At 40.4% G+C, this 19,750-nt stretch overlaps 1 protein-coding gene across 11 annotated transcripts in view; it reads left to right on the top strand.

The window, feature by feature from the left end:
- The window catches only part of PECAM1 (platelet and endothelial cell adhesion molecule 1), a 45,166-nt gene extending 25,641 nt beyond the window's left edge, over window positions 1-19,525 (top strand). For 2 of the 11 annotated variants that reach the window (XM_053994972.1, XM_053994970.1), the window contains 6 exons: window positions 92-162; window positions 825-881; window positions 2,117-2,185; window positions 6,447-6,503; window positions 13,266-13,288; window positions 17,970-19,525. In XM_053994972.1, the coding sequence (XP_053850947.1) occupies window positions 92-162; window positions 825-881; window positions 2,117-2,185; window positions 6,447-6,503; window positions 13,266-13,288; window positions 17,970-18,002 (310 nt within the window). In that variant the 3' untranslated portion in view covers window positions 18,003-19,525. Of the gene's footprint in view, window positions 1-91; window positions 163-328; window positions 460-824; window positions 882-2,116; window positions 2,186-6,446; window positions 6,504-13,265; window positions 13,289-17,969 lie in introns of those variants that run through there. The other 9 variants (XM_053994971.1, XM_053994977.1, XM_053994973.1 and 6 more) reach the window with 9 other exon arrangements.
- The last annotated feature ends 225 nt before the right edge of the window (window positions 19,526-19,750 follow it).

Here is a 19,750-nt window from a genome sequence, read left to right as displayed (position 1 = left end):
ACAGTGACTGATCTTTGCAACAGAATCATGTTGTTGGTTTTATTGACTGGTTTTGGATAATTACATCAAATTTTATTGGTTTGTTTTTCAGTTCTGCCTTGGCTCCAAACTTGACAAGTGAAAAACTAACAAGACCGCCCAGTGATGGAAACTACTATTCAGGTAGGATATTTTGCTATAAGACTGTTAGTAAGTTGGTTTAATTAAACATTGATTTAAAGTTTTGGACTTCATAATTATTGTTTGGATGGGGCCCAATGTTTTGGGAATACAGAGGGATACCAATAACATTGTCGAAGGTATCTTCTGTCATTTTGTCTTTGTACAGTTTTTATGAGCACGTCTTACACAGATTGGTTTCTAAGTCTGCTCAGACACTTCTCCCAGGCAATCAATTGACAATATCACAGATGGAGAAATCATGGTAAAAGAAAATTACTTTCTGCTTTTGACACAGCTGCAAGAAAATTATTTTAGAGAGGAAATTTGAGCTGTGGCACATGGCCCTGTGATGTGGCCACAGTATAGAGATGTTAACTTGCCTGGGCACTTTTCATTGCAGGACCTCAGTGCACTTGGCAATGACAGGTGGACATGATGTTTAGATCACCTGACATAGACAAAGTTGTCCCTTGGGTGTTTGTTAGCTGATTATTTAAAAAGCCACATTCTCCCCGCCTGAATGTCTTAGGTGGGAATCGAAGAGTAGAATGTGTTATATTGCAATACAGATAATGACAGTAGGAATTGCAGCTGTGTAATTAATTTATTTCATTCATTACAATAAATATTTTGTCAGCTCAACTTTGGCTTTCAAATTTTAGGATCAGGTTACATTGAAGATAATGAAAACCACATGAAATCAACAGATGAGAGTAAAGGTAATTCCATACTTAAATAATAGATTTTAAAATAATTTTTTAATTGAAAGTCTTGATGTTTTCTAATGGTAGTAGAGAGGTAGTAATGATAGGGCCATCCCTTTTTTCCCATATCCAAAATGACACCAATAGGACCCTTTTATCAATTGCCTTATGGAATGTAATTAGCTGTGCTGGATCCCAGGCCATTTAATGATGGGTGGTATAAAAATATAACTTATACTCAAAATATTAAGTTCTATATAACAAATATTCTGATTTGTTTAAAAAAACAAGATTTTCTACAGATTTCTGCTTCTTTTACTTCTTTGTCCTTTCTTCACTTCTCTGGATCTTGAAATATTTAAGAATTAAATCTAAAATTAACCTGCTATGAAATCTGAATAAAATAATCTGCCAAATCAGTTCTGCAGGATTTCAGTCTGAATGATTGTTGTGGTTCCTTCTAGCTCTTACAGAAATGTGGTAGAACACCATCCCCACCCCATTCTAAAAACAGAGTAGAAAGCAACAGCTGTTTCTTGTGTCTGCTGTACCCAGATAGCAGTTCCTGTCAGCCTGTGGTCCTAGGAAGTCAGATGTCTGATCATTGCCAGGCTTTCTGAGGGTATTGTGGCAGAGAAGCATTTTGAGGAGGTAAATGGATCCCATTCCATATGTTTTATGTGGGGCTTGGAGGCAGCTTAGGAGAAAAGTGCTGAATGGGCTAATTGGCAAAGCAGAAATTTGGAGAATGAGAGGTGATGAGGGAGGCCATGAAAGACATAAAGATGGCTTGAAATGTGAGGAAAGTGCAGAATGGAAGTGTCCTGCCATAGCAGCCACAGAAAAGAAGAAAGTAATGGCAGGGAGAGAAAAGGAACAGCAGCTGGAGCAGGAATATAGGAGAAGCTCTGGTAACTCCCCGGAACCTCCTTACTCCATTTTGTGTTGTGCCACTTTTGAAGGTGTTACATTGTAAGTAACAGTTCTAGGCACAATTTGCATATCCCACAGTTTCAGAAATCTGCCTTTAGTTGGTCTTCTACCCTTTGGAGTGGGACAACCCTCAGGAATGGGCTGGCCTTACAACTTTGCAGAGTAACTCCCATCTGCCATCACTAGGGCCTGGTCCTGCACCTATCACAGTCAACTGGGACTTGTCCATTAATTTTGGTGGCAGCAGGATCAGGCCCACAGCTCAAACGAAGTGTGCAGTCCAACAAAGAAACATCTTCTTGATATTTCTGGGGCAGGACCTGACCTTGAGAGTGCTGAGGTGGATTACACTGAAGTTGAAGTCTCCACGCTTGATCCTCACAGAGGTAATAAACTCTCCAGCCTCTATAGGTTATTTTTGGGAGCAACTCTGGGGCTGTTGCTGCTCCCTGACACTGGCCTGGTATTGGCACCTGGGAATGCCAGGGTTGTGCTTTGTGTGCTGACAGTCTCTTGCCAGGAGTGCTTCTAAACCTGGCTGATGCTGTGGCTCCTGTGTTGCTGTTCTTGCAGTTCTTCCCTGGGATCATTCCCATTTACAGGAGGTCTCTGTGGAGCAAGGCTCCCAGCTGGAGCTGTGGCTCTACGCAGAAGGCAGCCTGCTGTGAAATATCCATGTTAAAGAGACCAAATTCACTGAGGGCCACTTGAGGTTGCCACAGGGTAAGATAATGGTGAGAACAGAAGCCAGTGGAATTTCCTCCTTTGTAAAGGAACTGGTTGAAGGGTCAAAGCTGTAATTCGCTTGTGATGGAGAAGGGACACCAGTGTTGATTTTGTCTCTTAGTCTGGAGAAACCTGGAGACCATCCTGAATTTTGTGGCACTTTAAACAGAGAAATGAGATATTGATACCCAGATAACTTTGTCCTCCTTCCTGCAGTAACCAGACCTCAGAGGGTGGAGCTGAGGTATATGTCTGCAATCTTGAAGGAGAAATATCCATGGAAACTTATTCACCACTCAAATGCCCACTTCAATCATTCTGTGTCATCTGGAGAACTCTGATGCCATTATGGCCTTGTGTTGAAAGCTCCTAAACCTTTCAGAAATTTGCAAAAAGCTCCAAGTAGGTTAAAGTGAATGAGCCCTGCAAGAGAAGTTTATGTTCTGCTCTTGCTTCTTTGCTTCAGCTGAATGAGAAGCAGACGGAGGAAGAAACGGATAAATTTCCTTCTTCCTGGTAGGAAGGACTAGTCACTTATTTCAGAGACCAAAGACATGATTGTTTAGCTGGTAGCACAGATGTTTGGGCAAGAGTGCTCACTCTTCAAGCTTGGCAGCCAAGCTCTCCCAGAACAGCCAGTCCTCCTGTCCTTTTTGTTTTCACTTCCTGGTATCATTCATCACAGAGTCTTCCCTGTGTTTGAAGCAGGCTATTTACCCACCTCTGCTAAATTCTGCACTGAAGGACCAGAGTTGTTATACTCTTCTTCAGAATAGGGCTAATAATTGTTCCAACTGTTTCTGAGTGTGCACTACAATTCTACAATGGTGGTGTGCACACCATTCTACAATGGTGTAGAACAGTAAGGTATGATAGTGCATTATTTAAATTAAAAGCCCTATTAAATTCAAGATCAACATCTATAAAACCAGCATTTTCATCCATTCTTGATATATAACACTATTCCTGTGTATCAGAGTAAGTAGTAAGATAGTATCTATGCTCTGTAGATAGAACCCCATTAAACCACAGAATAATGTTTGCTATGGTTTGTAAATTAGATCAGATTATATTAATTGAGTGCTGCCTCATGCTACCTATGCATGGCACACAGATAGATTCTGTAAGACTGAACTGTGCTTGAGTGTACAGAGACATGAACAGTTCCCTGATCGATCTCCTTTGTTGCCCCAGGACACAGTGGAGTGCTTTGGTTATGGAAATGGAAACTGCACTGAAAGTATTGAATGTGTTCCTCTCTGAGAGCATCCTGAGGATGCTGCTTAAATAGAAGGAGTTGTATGAAACCAAGTTATCTCTTGAGCTCTGCACTGCCTATCACAATGAAAACAGGATGAGATTTATTCTTGGGAAAAGAGAAGCAAAGCCAAGTTTCTTAATATTCCCTTGTAATAATCATGTACACCCACAGAGAGAATTTGGCCACAGGACTGCTGCTGATACTTCTGCTACGTTGGTGTTATTGTAAGGTTTTGTTCCCAGTCATAATATTCTTTCATGTCTGTGTGTGGGTATGACCAGCCCTTCCTAGGGAACACAACTTTCAGATTATCACCTTGCTCCAAATCCCTTTTACGCCTCTTTGGATTCCTCCTGTTTTCTAAATGAAGACAAAGCAAATCACATTTACCTTTTCTCTGGGCACACATTGCTCATCCAGCAGCTACAGACAGAGTCTGATTCCTTCTGCCTTTTGAGGAACTGCAGATTTCTTTGATCTCTCTGGCCTAAGCTCAATTTCATTTATCTTTCCAATCATTTGTTCCTCCTGCCACTGTTGTCAATGTCAATACTAATGTTCTCAGGAGCAGAAGAGTCATATTTTGTGTACTGTGAAAGGCTACTGTGTACTGCAATAAATGCTGCAGTATCTAAGCTGTAACAGTTGCCTTTTTGTCACTTCTGGGAATTGGGATTGATTGAATGTCACTTCAAACAAAGTTGAAATTATTGCATTAGGATGAACGCCTCGTCTTTATCAGTAAAGAACTACTTACATTTGAAAACACTGTTTTACCCTGGTTTCAAGTAATGTCTGAGCTATCTGTTAATTTCTGGAATACTTTTATCTGGAATTATTAAATTCAATACTTACTAAGTTTGTATGCTTGACAAAAATATAATGCTTGTCTTTTCTAAAGCTTAGTTGAGGAAAAAGATGGCAAGGTGATTTAGACCCTTTATTGGGAATCTGAGAAAAACCAAAAGCAGGGGCTAAAGTCAGATCAAGAAACATCCATAAAGTGACAAGGCAGAAACTGTTAAGCATGGCTGACTAAGAATGTTCTCCTTATTTTACTTTTATATCTGGTTAGTTATCTACAGGGTGGCAACATTATAAAATTAGTGGGAACAAAATGTCAAATCATCCAAGTAATTTCTCCCAGCACATTTTTTCAGGACAACTTTTGGAAGGTTGACAAAGGAAATAACATGGGCAGTGGCATTATACCACAATATAATGAAATGGGTATGATAAAAAATAAAAAAGCAAACTAAGGAAATGTCTCAAACCAAGTCTTTGCACAGAGTTAATAGGAGTAGATTTAGGACTGTTACTGCTAAAAAAGAGTCCTAAACAAAATGAGCTACCTTTTATTAAAATTCCAAGAAGATTAATTCTTCACTAGAAACTGAATTGATCATTTAAGCAGTAGCTTGTAAGCATTTGAAATATGCCTTGAGAGCTTAAAATTATTTTGCAAAGAAAGTTCATGCCAAAGCTGCAAGTTTGAAAGCTGTGATTAGACACTTGGGGAAGTGTAGCTGCTATTGTTTAAATTAATAGCAGTTTTGCAGCTCCATTCTGATGTGCTAGCTCACAGCATGTAAAGGATGCTGAACAGTATTTAAAAAATAAAAAAAAATTAATGGAATTAGCTTTGGGAAATCAGAATGTGGTGCCAGAGACACTTGGGTTCTTCAGGGCAATGCAGAACAGTAACAGTCCTGACTCTGAGTCTGCAAATCATTATGTCTGAATTCTTTAAATGTTGAGGGTTTTTAACAGCTAAAGTACAGGATTCAGTTTAACTGAAATGAATGAGTGTTTCTGATGCACTTTGAGATCCATGAACAGCAAACTCCTGGACCCTGCCATCACAGACCTTTACACAGTTGTTGAATACACAGTTCTGGAGCACTTTGATTGCCCAGGGATTTATTAAACTACAACCATACAATAAATCCAGGAGATTGTTCTATTCTCCTACTGGCCAGAAGTTTATGCTGACCACAGAGAAAATGATTCTTGCTATTTTCAGGCCTTTAGACAGGGCTCTGTCCAAAAGGAGACCTTTCCCAGATAGCACTAAATGGAAGCTGTGCAGTGTGAAATCTGCAAATAGTCTTCTGAGACATTTTACAAAGCACAGCAATTTAAATTATTTTTTGTGCCCTTAAGATTTATACAGGCTAATTGCCAAAAGGGTTTGTAGTTTGTCTTCCAAGTGATAGATCTCAGGACTAGGATCCCTAAATCCTTAGGACAAGCTGAAGAAGCTCTTCAAAGTGATCCAGAGAAACTGTTCTCTAGTGGTAGATGTCTCTGTGAAATTAAAGCAGTATTGGTTCAAGTTCAGAAGAAGATTAGGAGAATGTTGAAGTCAAATTTGGAAAGGGAAGTAGATTTTCATCATAATTTCTACATAGAAGGAGACATCCTTCTCTCAGACCTTACAGGCTGGGTTTGGGGAGGGGGTTATACTTGCCTTTTCACACAGACTCCACAGGCTTATTGCTGCTTATGTAGCTGCTTCTTCTGAAAGTAAAAAAGTGTGTTCTGTTTGTTTAAGGAGCTTTTCATAAGGTAAACAAAACAAAAAACAAACAAAAAGAAATAAAAAAAGAAAAAGAAAAAAAAAAGAAAATATATTGATTCTGTGCCAATACATTTTCCAGCTCCTGAACAGAAGGGGACTGAAACAGTTTATAGTGAAATCAGAAAAACTAATAATGGTAAGTAAGCTAGTGAAAAATTAAACACTTTAAGGAAGCGTGTATGTAGATGTTAGGGGTAAATTAGTGACTGAATATTTTATAAGATACTATTTAGACTGAATATTTAGAACATAAGTGCCATAATAAAGAAGAGCTGCAAGTCACATAGGATAGGAACATACCAAAGTGCAGCTACAAAATCAAAGAAGTTGTTAAATTGCATGAAATCTTCATGGCTCCTCATTAATCAGTGATATTAATATTTGTAATATCTACTTCATCAGTGCATTTGTGCTGGATCTGCTGAATATTTGGGTCATACATCTGGATTTGAATCAAGATCCCCATTAGGGATCAGAATTCTAGGTCCTGTTGTCTAAAACTGCTCAAGAGAAACATTTGTCTCTTAATTGACCATGTTTGTCACATGCTATAAAATATTCCAGTTGCTTCGGGTGTAACTCCAGCAAATATCTATAAAGATATTTATAGATAACAGACAGCAACAGACTCTACAAGCCTTTACAGCAATGTGATCATTTCAGCAGCTCCTCTAACACAGACGTGTGTGTGGGCAGTGGCAGCTTGCTGGCAATTACTGCCTGTAAATGTTCTGGCACTAATCAGTTCAGAGACATGGGTTAAAAGAAGGTTATTTCATCATAGTTTGTCAAAGTCTAAATCGGAAAGGATTTCCTCTCCTCTCTTTGTGTTAGGAAGTCTAGATTTGTAAATATTAGGGCTGCAAACCGTTCATATTTTGTCCCCATTCAGGCTTTGTTGTGTGCCATTTTTATTTTTTGGTTGTTGTGCTTTAAGTTTCTATTTTTTCTATAAGGCATTTCCCACCTCTGACACAATATGTCTCTGGGGAATCTTTTATGTGAGGGTCTCCGTGTACTTTAGAAAACACTACTTAATTTTCCCTTGTTACATGGCAATTTTTATCTCCATTTTACAGCTGAATAAACAGAGAGATTAGGTCATGCATTTAAGGCAAAGTGTTTAGAGAGTGACAACAGTGGCAAAGGAATTTGGGAATCCTTGGTGCTGTGCCTGTGTGTTGTACTCATTTTTCACAGCCTTGCAGTGAAAATCAGAATATCTTTCACACTTAAAAGCATGGCCAGGCACTTCATGCAGGAGGACCACCAAGAGAAAAAAAAAACCAGTTTATTTTAGGGCTGAGCCCCAAGGCCACAAATGTTCTGAGATGTTCTCCAATAAGTGTGAACTGGACCTATAAAAAGCTGCAGAAGCTGCTCACCTGCTCTGCCCAGGTCTGAGGGTGACTATCACACCACTCACCAGCCCTGGTTTTTTTCTGGTACATAACACATTCTGTATTGATTGAATGTGAAGGATGTAAACTCCAGGTTGGTATAGCAGAGCTGAAATTGAAAGAGCACTTAAAAGGCTGTAATACCATAAGGTGGGAATTGCAGTAATTGCAGTAAAATGGGATACGATTGAAAGACTGAGCTGAATTAGTCAGAGGATCTGCAAACATCCCTTAATCTTGCAGTCCACCTGCTCTTTTATGCATAACATTCTACAGTTTCAGTTATTCTTGGAAACACTGTACCAGTTTATTGTTTCAATCACGTCTGTTTTTCCTGACTGATACACAGGAAAAGTGTTTCAATTAGATAAGCAGTGCATCACCCAGCAATGCAGTGCTAGGTTACAGTTAATGTAACACTACCTAGGATTTTTGATAGGCTGTGTGATTGTGAGGTGGCAAAGTGTAAATGCAGAGGAGGATGCCTATGAAATATTCTGTCTACTTTAATATATATTAATATAAGCATATTAAATGATGCCAATTGTGACAGATGTTGAACATGACTAGAGGGTGCAGAAGTTGATTTACCATTCTATTCTTTTACTTTTTTGAGCAAAAGCCCAGGAGTACAACCTACTTCAGGAAGGCAATGATTCAGACAAATGTGTCCTTGGGGAAATGACATGAGTTTAGGAATTGGTGTCAGCTACACAGTTTGACAGATTTAACCCCTAAGACCTATGTAACATATTATTATTTGTTTGTAGGTAACTATTGTGGTTTCATTAGAATTGAGGGCTTCATAAGCAGTTTTGTCTTATGAAGGGGTTGTCTGTGCATTCCAGAAATTGTGTGCACTAGAGAGGAAGCTGAAGAACAGTCTGTAGTTGTTACATCTGACGCGGTTCTTTGTGACTGAGCTAAAACATTTTTGCTCCTCATTTTTCTGACAACTCTCACTGCTACCCCCAGTAAGGCAGATGCCATAGCAGTAACCAACTCCTGTATTTTGAGTTCTATAGCTGTTGCTTGTTCTTATGCAAAATCTGCACCATGAATCCGTAGTGCTGATAATGCTCTGAGCTTTCCCAAGCCCCTGGCCTTTGGCAGCGTGCTGAGCATCTGTCATTATTCCTTTTCTTTTTATTTTCCTGGTGCTGGCTATGTTATCTCCTGCTTCTACCATTTGAGTGCCTCCACCACACTGTGGATAAGGCTCCCCATCCTCCCTGCTGTTTTCCTCATTCTGAGTGCCAGGACTCAGGAGGTGGTTTTACATTAGGGATAGACAGAAACAAACTGTCAAATGCACATCTCAACTCCCAAAAGACTGCATATGGTTAACTACAGTTAACTCATTTGCAGTGGGAAAAGCAGGTCATTTGTGAAATTCCATTCTAGTCAGGTATGTTTTGGTTGAAAGTCAAATAATGTCAGTATCTGTTTGGTTGGATGCTGGATTTCCTCTTCTGTAATGAGAGTTTAAGGAGGATCTTGCTCACTTTGCAAGCAACAGTGAGATAAGTCATCCTTGCATTGTTATTGAAAGATTAGTTTAATTCAGAAACATATTTGGTGTTCAGGATGTTCACCCAGGTATTGTTTTAAAGCCTTTTCTAGAGCAATGGGCTGTTACTTTAGTATTTTACATAAAATACCAAAAACTTCAAGCCTCAACTTTAAATCAGACCATTCATCCAAATGGCAGTCTGGGGAATGGTCAGTTAGTGCCATTCAGGTCAGTAACAGCTTTGTGTAAAAGTCCTTAAAGCTCACCAGAGTGAACTAATTTCTTTAAAACCCTGCTTTCTCTGGTTTCTCTGTGAAAAGGCCAAACCGTATTGTGAGTCAGGAATACCCAGCCCAGTCTCAAAGCTGCTGCTTTTTGTTCAGAAAGAAGTGATATAGTCTAAAACTTAAGCAAAACAGGCAATTGTCTAAATCCACAGGCTGCCAGGAACGATAAAATGGCAGTGGCCCTGCTGCCTCCTGTGCCTGTGCTGGAGTCCAGGCTGGCAGCTCTTCCTGAGGGAGGGTCAGGATGTCTCACACACGAGTTCAGCTGCCTGGGTGGAGGCTCTTTCAGGCATGATTTATTTCCATCACACCTTTCATCTTCCCAAGAGGCAATAGGGGGCAGGAAGCCCAAGCATCTCCATGCTGGTTCTTTATCTCAGCTCCAGCCCTTCCCTCAACATTGATCCCAGTTCTTGGGATTGCACAGTCCTGTTCGTGTTGCTGAGGAGAATTAGAGCCAACTCCAGCTCACAGATTTCCTCACGTTTTTCCAGGACACTTCCTGTGGAAGATGATGTTATTGGTACATTCTTTCTCCTTCAGTGAACTCTGTCTTTGCTGTGTGTCAGACCCAAAGCTCACAGAAACCAGTGATAGGCTTTGCACTGATCTTATGTGCACTGGACTGAGTTCACTGTGGCTTATTGCAAGATAACAATTCCCAATTTCTTATTAGGAAAGTGGAAATCCAGCAAACAAAATGCAGAACCAGCCTTTATGCTGCTATGTCTGGAAAAATGAATTGGTCACTTGGAAGCAATTGCAGCAGTGAGACAGGAAATTCTAAGAGTTCTACAGCAACCAACAATGTACTATGGAAAAATAAATATAGCCCAATGGAAAGAGGCATGAGAAATCCCCATTGCATTCAGAGGGTTGGAACAAATCTATTCAAAATCAGCTCTGGCAATCAGGAAATCTGCTCAAATACTTTCCTGCTACTCAGCCTCAGGCTTAACACCTACATCTTAGCCAGAATTTCCCACTTAATCCTTTTCCAGCATAGGAAGAACTCACAGGGTCTGGGGATTCATTGTGTTGTTCAGAACTCAGGTATTATGGGCACATGATGGTTGCAGGCAGTCCAAACCCATGCAAATAACTTGTCCTCTCTCCAATATAAAAACTCTTTGGATCTTTGGGTTTCTAGACATATTCTAGACTAAGGCCTGGATCTGTGAGACATTAATTCCAGAGCCAAATGCTTACAATAGCTTCAGCCAAAAATCAGGCAAAGCCAGATGGTTTCAGTAAGGCACAAATATGCAGGGAGCTTCTGACCTTGCTTGAACCTCCAGTGCAGTGCTGGATTACGTGCATGCCCCGTGTCAGAGGTGTTCCCAAGCTGCCTGCCAAGATTCCCTGATGGAAGCTACTGCTCCAGTAAAGGCCTTGGCAGAACGTTGTGTGTGTCTGCAGCTCAGCACCTTTGGTTCATAGTCTTGGCTTTCACCAGGGCTGGGGTGCCTTGGAGGTGGATTGACAACTGTTTAGGCACATATTCTCCTCTCCATAACCCCTAGCAACAAGAAATGGTAGAGCAGGTGGGGGTGACAGTGTCTTAAATTCCTGCTATATGTACTCATTTAGAAAAATGTGTTCTTTGAATTTAACATCCCATCAACTAGAAGCATTACCAAGAGTTAAGATCTATCAGAAGTCCATAAAACCACCTACCTTTTTTAGACTCAGGAATATTTTAGAAATCACCAGTATCAGACCTTAGCTCTAATTCCTTTCACAAAACATGGAGCTTCTACAGAAGCTTGACCAAATTTTCTGTGTGTTTAGAATTCAGCATTTCTCAATTCCCCAGTTTGGGCAGTAAGGGAAAGCAAGATAATAGGAAAAATCTCTCAGTTCTACAGTAAAACTAGTAAAAAAGTAAAACCACTTCCTTTTTTTTTTTTTTTTTAAACAAGAATGAAATAAAAAGATTGTGAAAAGATTGACATGGTAAAGAATCAGCAAAAGCACTGTTTCACTGTACCTTTATTAGTGACTGCCCTGAGTGGTACCTGGTAGAAATCACCCAGACTTCCAGCAGCACTTCCCTGACACAGAGTGTGACATTTCCTGGCAGGGCTGTGACACTCAGCTAGAAAGCCCCAGAGCTGTGGATGTGGGTGACAGGTAACAAGGAGGCAGGATCGGTGGCACTGTGACCTCCAAGCCTTGGGTAGCCAACATCCCGTTGTTTGAAGTCTGGAATTTACACAAGATTTCTCATTTCCTCCTTCCTGTGAGAACAATACATTGTGACAGAGACTAAATGACAGCTTGTTAATGCCTCACTTCATAAACCTTATGTATGGTTTTGTCCACTTAAACTGAGCTTTGATGTAGCACTGGGTTAGCAGTGGTTTTGTTCAATTCTATTGGCTTTCAGGACACAAAAATGCTTTTGTGTGTGTTCCATCTAACTTCTTATTTTTTTTCCTAATGTCTAAACATATGTGGATCAATCTTGCCAAACACTGAGATCAATTGTATACTGAATTTGAGTTCATGCTGTAAGGTGCTGTAGTCACCTCAGTTTTTAATCCTTTGCTTAGGCTAAAAGCTCTGGGTAGGAAACTCTGAATGTACCATGCCAGAGACCTTCACCTGTGTTCAGTTTCCTTGTTACTTCTGCTGGCTCACAAGGGAGTTTCTAAAAGACTTTTATTAGGGTCTAATAATGGTGGTAGAGCTCGGCATAATGTCCTTCATTTAGTGATTTCAGGGAACTTCTCAAAATTTATGTGTTCTGCCTATGGAAGGCTGCTTTTAAAATTTGCTATTTAGAAATACATATGATTAGAAAAAACAGATTCAGGAACTAACCCCCATTTATATAAAAAATACTGAGAAGATTTATGCAAAGGCCCAGTCCAACCCCTTTTTTGAACATTAGATGAATTTCCTTCACACAGCCTCTCTCCAGTGAATCTGATACACTTTCCAAGAAAATACCCTTCAAGATTCAGCACTTACTTTTGTCACATGTGAAATATCTCAACAGAACATACAGATGAGCACTTTTAACAAGACTTGAAGTCCTCTCCTAAAACTGGAGTTACTTTGAGAGGGAAAATAAATAGTTATGTTTTGGTATTTGACTGTATTCTGGGAAATTTCTGAATATCTAAATCCACTTTTTTTTTTTAAATAAGTGTATGATCCAGTCTTAAAGCTCACTGACCCTAAAAGGAAAGAGTTTGCTGGCGCTTGGGTTTTTCATTGGGAACAAGCAACTTTTTTATTAATAAAATGTCAGGTGTCTTTGCAAGATGTTATTTTTGCCCTGAAAATTATATCCTCTACTGGAATTCTGCAATGCATTATTTTCCTGGCAAGGAATTGGATTAGGAAGTAAAATGCTGATGAGAACTTGCCTCTAAAAGGAAGACTCTCTTGTCCAGTAACAGACTGTGCCCTTAGTAGAGACTTCTGCTCTAGCACATGATCAGGGAAGCTGCCAAACAGGTCCTGTTCAGTGTGGGCTTTGAAATGTCTCACCCCTGTACTTGGATTAAACTAGAACTTGGATACTCCTCAAAGCCCAGAGCTTTAACCTTAGATGTAGGTAGGAATTTTACATTGTTGCAAAGTGAACAAAAAGGTTGAAGTACCTATACCTGTATTTTCTAGAACATAAAACTGGCCACTCTGCAAGGTGCCATTTCATAATTTATACATTGCATTTTATTTTGCAGATTCTATGGAAAACAGGCATTCTGTAAGTATACACTTTATGCAATCAGTTAAATGTAGTGGCGTGGGTTGAGATGATTGTGCATCTGGTGAGATGGTGTTCAAGGGTTGATGTGGTTTATTTGTTGCTCGGGGCCTTTGCAGGACAGATATGGGGCAATCCCTTTGTATATATTTTCATGAATCAGGCTATCAATCCTCTGTTTGTAGAATGGTCAGTTTTAGGAGTGGAAGGGGCTGGAGTTTGGTGGTGCTGGTGCACAGATAATGATCTCCCAGGAGTTTGTGTTGAGCACCTGCACAGCTTTGGGTCTGTGCCACCAGTGCTGGCAGGGTGGCACAAGGTGAGGGATGGCTCTGCAGGCACAGGAGATTTGCAGATGAAAACTGCTCACCTGGTAAATGCATCACTGGGGACAGAGCTGCTGTTCCAGTCCCATCTGTCATCCCCAGTGCCAGTGACTGTGCCAGGGATGTGCCTGCTCACACACAGCCCCTGTGATTGGAATGCCCAGAGAGGGGAGCTCCTTCCTAAGGTGTGAGCAGCTGAACCAAGCAGGGATGGTGATCACCCCAACTTGCAGAAGTCCCTTCTGTTCACTCTCTGTGGCTGTTTCCTCCTGGGTTTGTTTTCATCCACTGGTAGAGCAGGTAGGATGACTCCAAGGGCTGGTAGTAAACTGAGACCTGGTAAGAAATTTTGAAGGCATACAATTTTTATTGCAGAGTACAAAGCTGGGTCATAGCTGGGTCACAGAAGTGGGACTAATACCATCCATATATATGGAAGATCTCAGCTAAAAATGTGGAGTTTTGTGAAGGTCCTGTAGGTGATGAACAGCTCCATAGTGCTAAGAGGCCAGTGACAAAATATGGAAATTTTAAAATAGCAGGAATACGTTGAATGAGCTGTTAGTCTGCCCTCAGGAGATCTGAGAGGCAGGGAACTCACATTTCAGGAGTACTTTTATGAATGTTAGATATGCTATCTAACACAGACTAAGAAGACGGTTGTTTTTTTCTGACACTTTGTGACTTTGGAGCTTGTACTTAAAAAGAAAAAAAGGAGAGACTCATAAATAAGAATCACAATAGCACAATCTACGTCAGCTCATGGCATCCATTTGAGTTTTGAAAGGCTCCATCAGCACTCCCATCCCCGTGGGATACACAGGCAGCCCATTGTATTATTTACAGACACTGGCAGTGCACTGAAGGTCACAGATTGTGTTACAATAAACAAACTCATATTAACACAGGCTAGGAGGGTTTATAGTGTCATTGTCTCTCTTAGTTAAAAGGTCTGGTTTTATTCTTTGCTCTCAGTTTTCTAAAAATATGTTGAGCTGAACCCTCCCCTGGGTTATACCAGGCATTTCTTGGAGAGTCATGCAGAAGAAAGTTTGTCCCTGTCCAACACAAAAGAAAAAATGGTCAAAGGTGACCGTGACAGACATGAAGTGTAAACTCAGGGAGGAGGTTTGTCTTTTTTTTTCCACAGCCTACATAATTTCTAAAGGACATGAAGATGTTTTTTTTTTTTGTTTTCCTGTGGCCAAAAGTGAGTAAAATATCTCTCCATGGAAGTATAATAAAAAGAAAATGAAAATAAATGGACCACCCCGTGCAAATCGCTTTTGTAATTAATTGGGCTATTAAAGCTTGCTAAACCAGGCAATCCATGAAGTAATGTCAGATTCAAGGAAGAAAAGTGTCAGCTGAGGGCAGTGTTTTCTTTGTGCTTCTTTTATTACTCTCATGTTAGCAGTAGAAGGGTAATAAAAGTAGTTATTCTGCAAAACTAATCTCATTTTCAGAAACACCCAGAGCAAAGTCAGTTTTATAACACTTGCACATATTGCTTGAGTTTTCCTAGAAGCTGCCTTATTCAGTTCATGTCTGAGACATTGTCTTCTCCTTAGGTATACTGTTAATGTATTAACATAGTAACTATTCCTTTTTTTCATTATTAGTGCTTTAAAGGACATAGCAAAAGAACAGAGCCTTGTCTTCTGCTTCTTAAATTCCCACTTCTGTTCCCAATAAAGCCTGTGACAGAAGCAGCACCTCCCTCTCCAAATAAGTGACCTAAAATTGGACTGGGCAGATGAATTTCTTCATAGATTTTCCATTCCCTCTACTTGTCTCTCAACACTTTACAGGCCACACAGATTAATACAGAAGAGGCAGGAAGCTGCTAAGGTGCTTTTTAATCATATTTTTCTTGCAACTGTTTTTTTTTTTTTTCAGTAGCTCATTTTCACACATGCTTAACTGCAATGTATCTCAGAGGTTTGGTCCAAATGAGTTGTTGGTCCTACTCGTGAAAAGGAAAATGCTCCTTAATAAAGTGATCAAGTGGCTTAAACTTCCTCCCCAGCTGTTCTGCTTCTTGATAGGCAAATGAAGTGTTTGGCTCAGAGGTGAAGTTGCATTTGATCTGCTGCTCCCTTATTTGTGAGTGGAAGGGGACTTCAGGAGCTGGGCTGGTCAGCTGGCATCTGAATCCCAGGGAATGCCAGATGGATCACTTAGCTGGAGTGGCCTGTCAAAAAACTTGTAGAATTTGACTCTGTTTAGGAAGCAATAGATGCTCCAGAAGTGTGAGACAAAGCACCACAGCAGAGAGGAGTATTTTGCTAAGAGCTCTGTTTTCAGGGAGGATATGCAGCCTTTTTATTTCAGTAATGGTGGTGGAGACTCGACAGATCCTGATGTCCTTTTAACTCCCTAAATTCCAGTAATGTGCATTCCACTGCTCAGATAAAGTCTGTTAACATTCAGTTCTGCATTGCTCTTGCAGATGTCACAGGCATAACAGAAAACTGCACTGTAGAGAAGGAAGATGTAGCAAATCCTTTTAATGGTTGCTAGTCCTGCTTTTGTGCACTTGCCTCTACATAGTTTCTGTCAGAATAAATATAATCCAGCTGGGAAATTTAGGAACTTTGCTTCTTCTGCACTAAGAGACCATCACAAAATTGAGTTCAGGCTTTTAGTAAACACTGTGGACTGGCACAAGGGCATTGAAAGTGTTTGTATTATGTCAAGAAAGGTGATGCATTAAAAAAATAATTAATCAAAGTTTGAATTACTTGAACTATATAAAGGCTTAGCTGTAGTACAGGTTGTGACTGATTTGCAGTCCAGAGTACCTTGAACCTGAATGTCTTGGATTTTTAGGTCATTTAGAAAGGAACCTGAAGTTTTATGTCAGGGGTTGCTTCCCTCCATCTCCTCTGTTTCAGAAATTTGTATCTTAAATGCAGTCCATAGGAAGTATTTGCAAAAGAAATGAATTACTTAGAGAGGAACTGGGAGGAGGTTTCCTTCCTGAAATCAGAGCTGGCAATCTTTCTAAGTTATTTAATGGTCCCAGTTTCTGAAAACATATTGAAGGAAATATCTTGACAATGAGATAGCCACTTCGCCAAACACTAATTGGTATTGTGTCAAATTTACCTCAGCAGTACGTTCTGACTTCACATCTCCTCCTCTCCTGCTACCTCCTAGATGTGTTTGTGTATTTGTTTGGTTCTGTCCTAGGGGTTCAGGAGGACTGGCAGTACACAAGGACATTGTGTACTTTTAGCTGCCTATTTGTCCAACCTCAGCATGTGCCCTCTGAGACAGAAACCTGTACAATTTACATCTCTTTGCAGGAATTTCTAGGTGTTATTCAGCTATTTTCTCGTCTTATTCAAGTGATCCCAAAAGTATTTTCTCAGTGTTAAAGGAATTCACATTGCCAGCTCCAAAGGGGGACCTGGCCTGTGTTTAACTGTGCACAGTAACAGGGCACAATAGTTTCAAACAGGAAAGGAAGATGAAGGATGTGTCCAGTTAAAATTGGGGGGAGGGGATTTCAGGCAGTCAGGATATGAAAAACAAGGTGATACTCTGAAATAAGCACTGAATTATAAACCAGGAATTCCTCTGACTCATGGGGCAAATCCTTTGGGGTAAGTCCACAAAAGGAATGAGGCGCCTCGGTGCTGACAGACTGAACTGTCAGGTTAGAGGCCACCACATACCCTGAGCAGAAATTTGTTGGAGGGAGACTTTGGCAACCGATGCCAGGAAAGACTTGACAGTTGTGAATCCCCAGTGGACAGAATTGTTTCTGTCATATAATGTAAAAACAATGAAGTTTGGACTCTCTCTGTGCCCATTCCCATTGGCTGGTATAGAGGACTGCTCTGTCTGCCCTCTGTGCCAGCCAGTGCCAGGGTTCTGCCCCTGGAGATCACCCCTGGCACAGCTCTTGCAGGAACACAGTGTCCAGAAGTTGGGTGCTGCATTGCTCCCTGTGAGACACCAGCCCTTAAGGAAAGGTTTTCATTCTCCTGGGCCTGACACTGGGGTCTGAATGAGGCAGCTGAACATCTCCTAGTAAATAAGGGATCTGACTTCCAGATGTGTTTAGTGCCAGCAGTTCCCTTAAAAATCCAACTTTTGTCAGTAAGCACCCACTTACAGATGTTGATGATTAACAGTTTTGGGGTCTAGGTTGTAGTTGTTACTCTAAATCTCCCACTGTCTTATTTTTTTTTCTCTCTGGTGAAGATAATGCCAAAGTCTCTCCAGAGAACAGTGAGTATTTATTAGCTCACTGTGGAGGGTTCTAAGGAATATGTTACAGGAGAGAGGGTAGGGGCACAGCTTTACTCACACCTTGGTTTTTTCTCTTTTGCTCTTTTTGCCAGCAGAGAATATATGGGCATCCTGATGCTACCTAGTACAGTCACCTTAAAGATCAGTTGGGAGAAGAAAACAACGCAAGATGGAAGATGTTGCAAGTGTTCCCAAGGCTTTGCAGCAGTTATTTATGAGTTAGCCAGACTCGTCTTTTCAAAGTTTATTTCCTTAGGAGGAACAATAGAGATATTCCTAAAGCATTTAATGGAAAAAATTACAAATAAAAATTCTCATAGGAAAGTGGCTCTAGAAACCACTGACCCAGGTTCTCATCTGTAATTTCTCCTGCTAATGCAATTTTGCCTTTTTTTGCCTCCAATTCATCATGCTCTAAGGAAACAAAGGGGGAGCTACAGCTGAGGAAGTACATTTCTACAATGCAGCAACCACTGTGATACCAGTAGGACATAGAAATATCTAAGCTTGCTTTAAACTTGCTAAGATGGTTGTCAGTGCCACCACTGTGGCAGAACAGAGCTCAGCACAGCCTGGCCAGCCATGGATGTACCTTGACATGATCTTGCAGCTTGTGCTGAGCTTCCTGTGCTGCAGCAGCTGGACTGCTACCAGGCTTGGAGCCAGCTCAGTTATAACCCACGGGGATGTGACACTGCAGGGAGGGCCTGAGGGAAGAGTGAGCTCTGGGCTCCCTAAAAACTTGAATAACTCTTCAGAGATTCAGACTTTACCAAGTGCTTCTATCAGAGGCACAAACAGTCTTTATTCTTCACTAAATTGCTTTTCCCCTTTAAAAGTTCTGATTGTTGGTTTATTTGATGTGATGGGTCTTCAAGAAATGATTGTCCATCACGGTTATTTTGGATGATTCTATGATAAGTCTTCATTGAGTGGATATAAAACACCCAGGTCAGTGAGTTTGTACCTGAAAATCCTGTTACGTACAATCCTTACTCCTCTGATTTTGTGAGAGATCTGAAGTTGCACTTGTGCCCAGTTTGTCCAGTATGGAATTCCATACCTATCCTTTTTCTCTATAGTATGATAAAACACTAACATGGATCTAGTTTGGACACAGATGTAATCCTGCAGCCCATGTTTATCTCGGTTGCATTAATTTAAAAGAACACAAAACAAAAGAGAAAAAATACTGTCCTCAACCCCTTAACCAGATGGCCTTTGACATTGCAGTTGCTCCCTTTTTCTTACTGCAAATTAAATTCCTACAACATCTGGGCCACAGGTAAGAAGGTTCTCATTTTAATTAGAAAATAGTAAAAAAGAGGTCATGGGTTTGTATATAGATATACAATTACTGGTTTAAGCACTGCATCAAAGGTGCAAAACCAGCAAGAAACACAAAAGGGGTTTATGTCCTCCATTCCAAATGTTTAAAATTTCAAGCTCTGGTTACTGATTAATATCTCTAATTTATTGTTCCCTGTGCAAATGTTGTTTGTATCATGAGCCTGTCACAACTGATTGACTTCATAGCTCTCTTCTGTTGACAAATGTTCTTTCAGCATCCCATGAGTGTCCATGCAAATGCGTTAGTATAAGAAATGTGAAAAGGTATTTTAATAAAGAAAACTCTGAATTGAACTTTGCACTGGATCTTGTACATTCATATTGCAATGAATGCCTGTGAAGTTTTTTATTCTTGGTGAGCCACAGATCCATCATATGGACTGGCATGGAAGATGCCCTCTCTGCAACAGATTCCAGGCTCTTAGATCTGGAGTCAGGAACCCATTTAACAGCAGGTAAATGCACTGAATTGCTTTAAGAACTGAGTGGGGGAGTGCTTGCATTCACGTAAGTCTTTTACTAA

Source organism: Vidua macroura, chromosome 19 (assembly GCF_024509145.1).
Source record: "Vidua macroura isolate BioBank_ID:100142 chromosome 19, ASM2450914v1, whole genome shotgun sequence".
Taxonomy (NCBI): Eukaryota; Metazoa; Chordata; class Aves; order Passeriformes; family Viduidae; genus Vidua; species Vidua macroura.
This window is presented reverse-complemented; position numbering and strand designations above follow the sequence as displayed.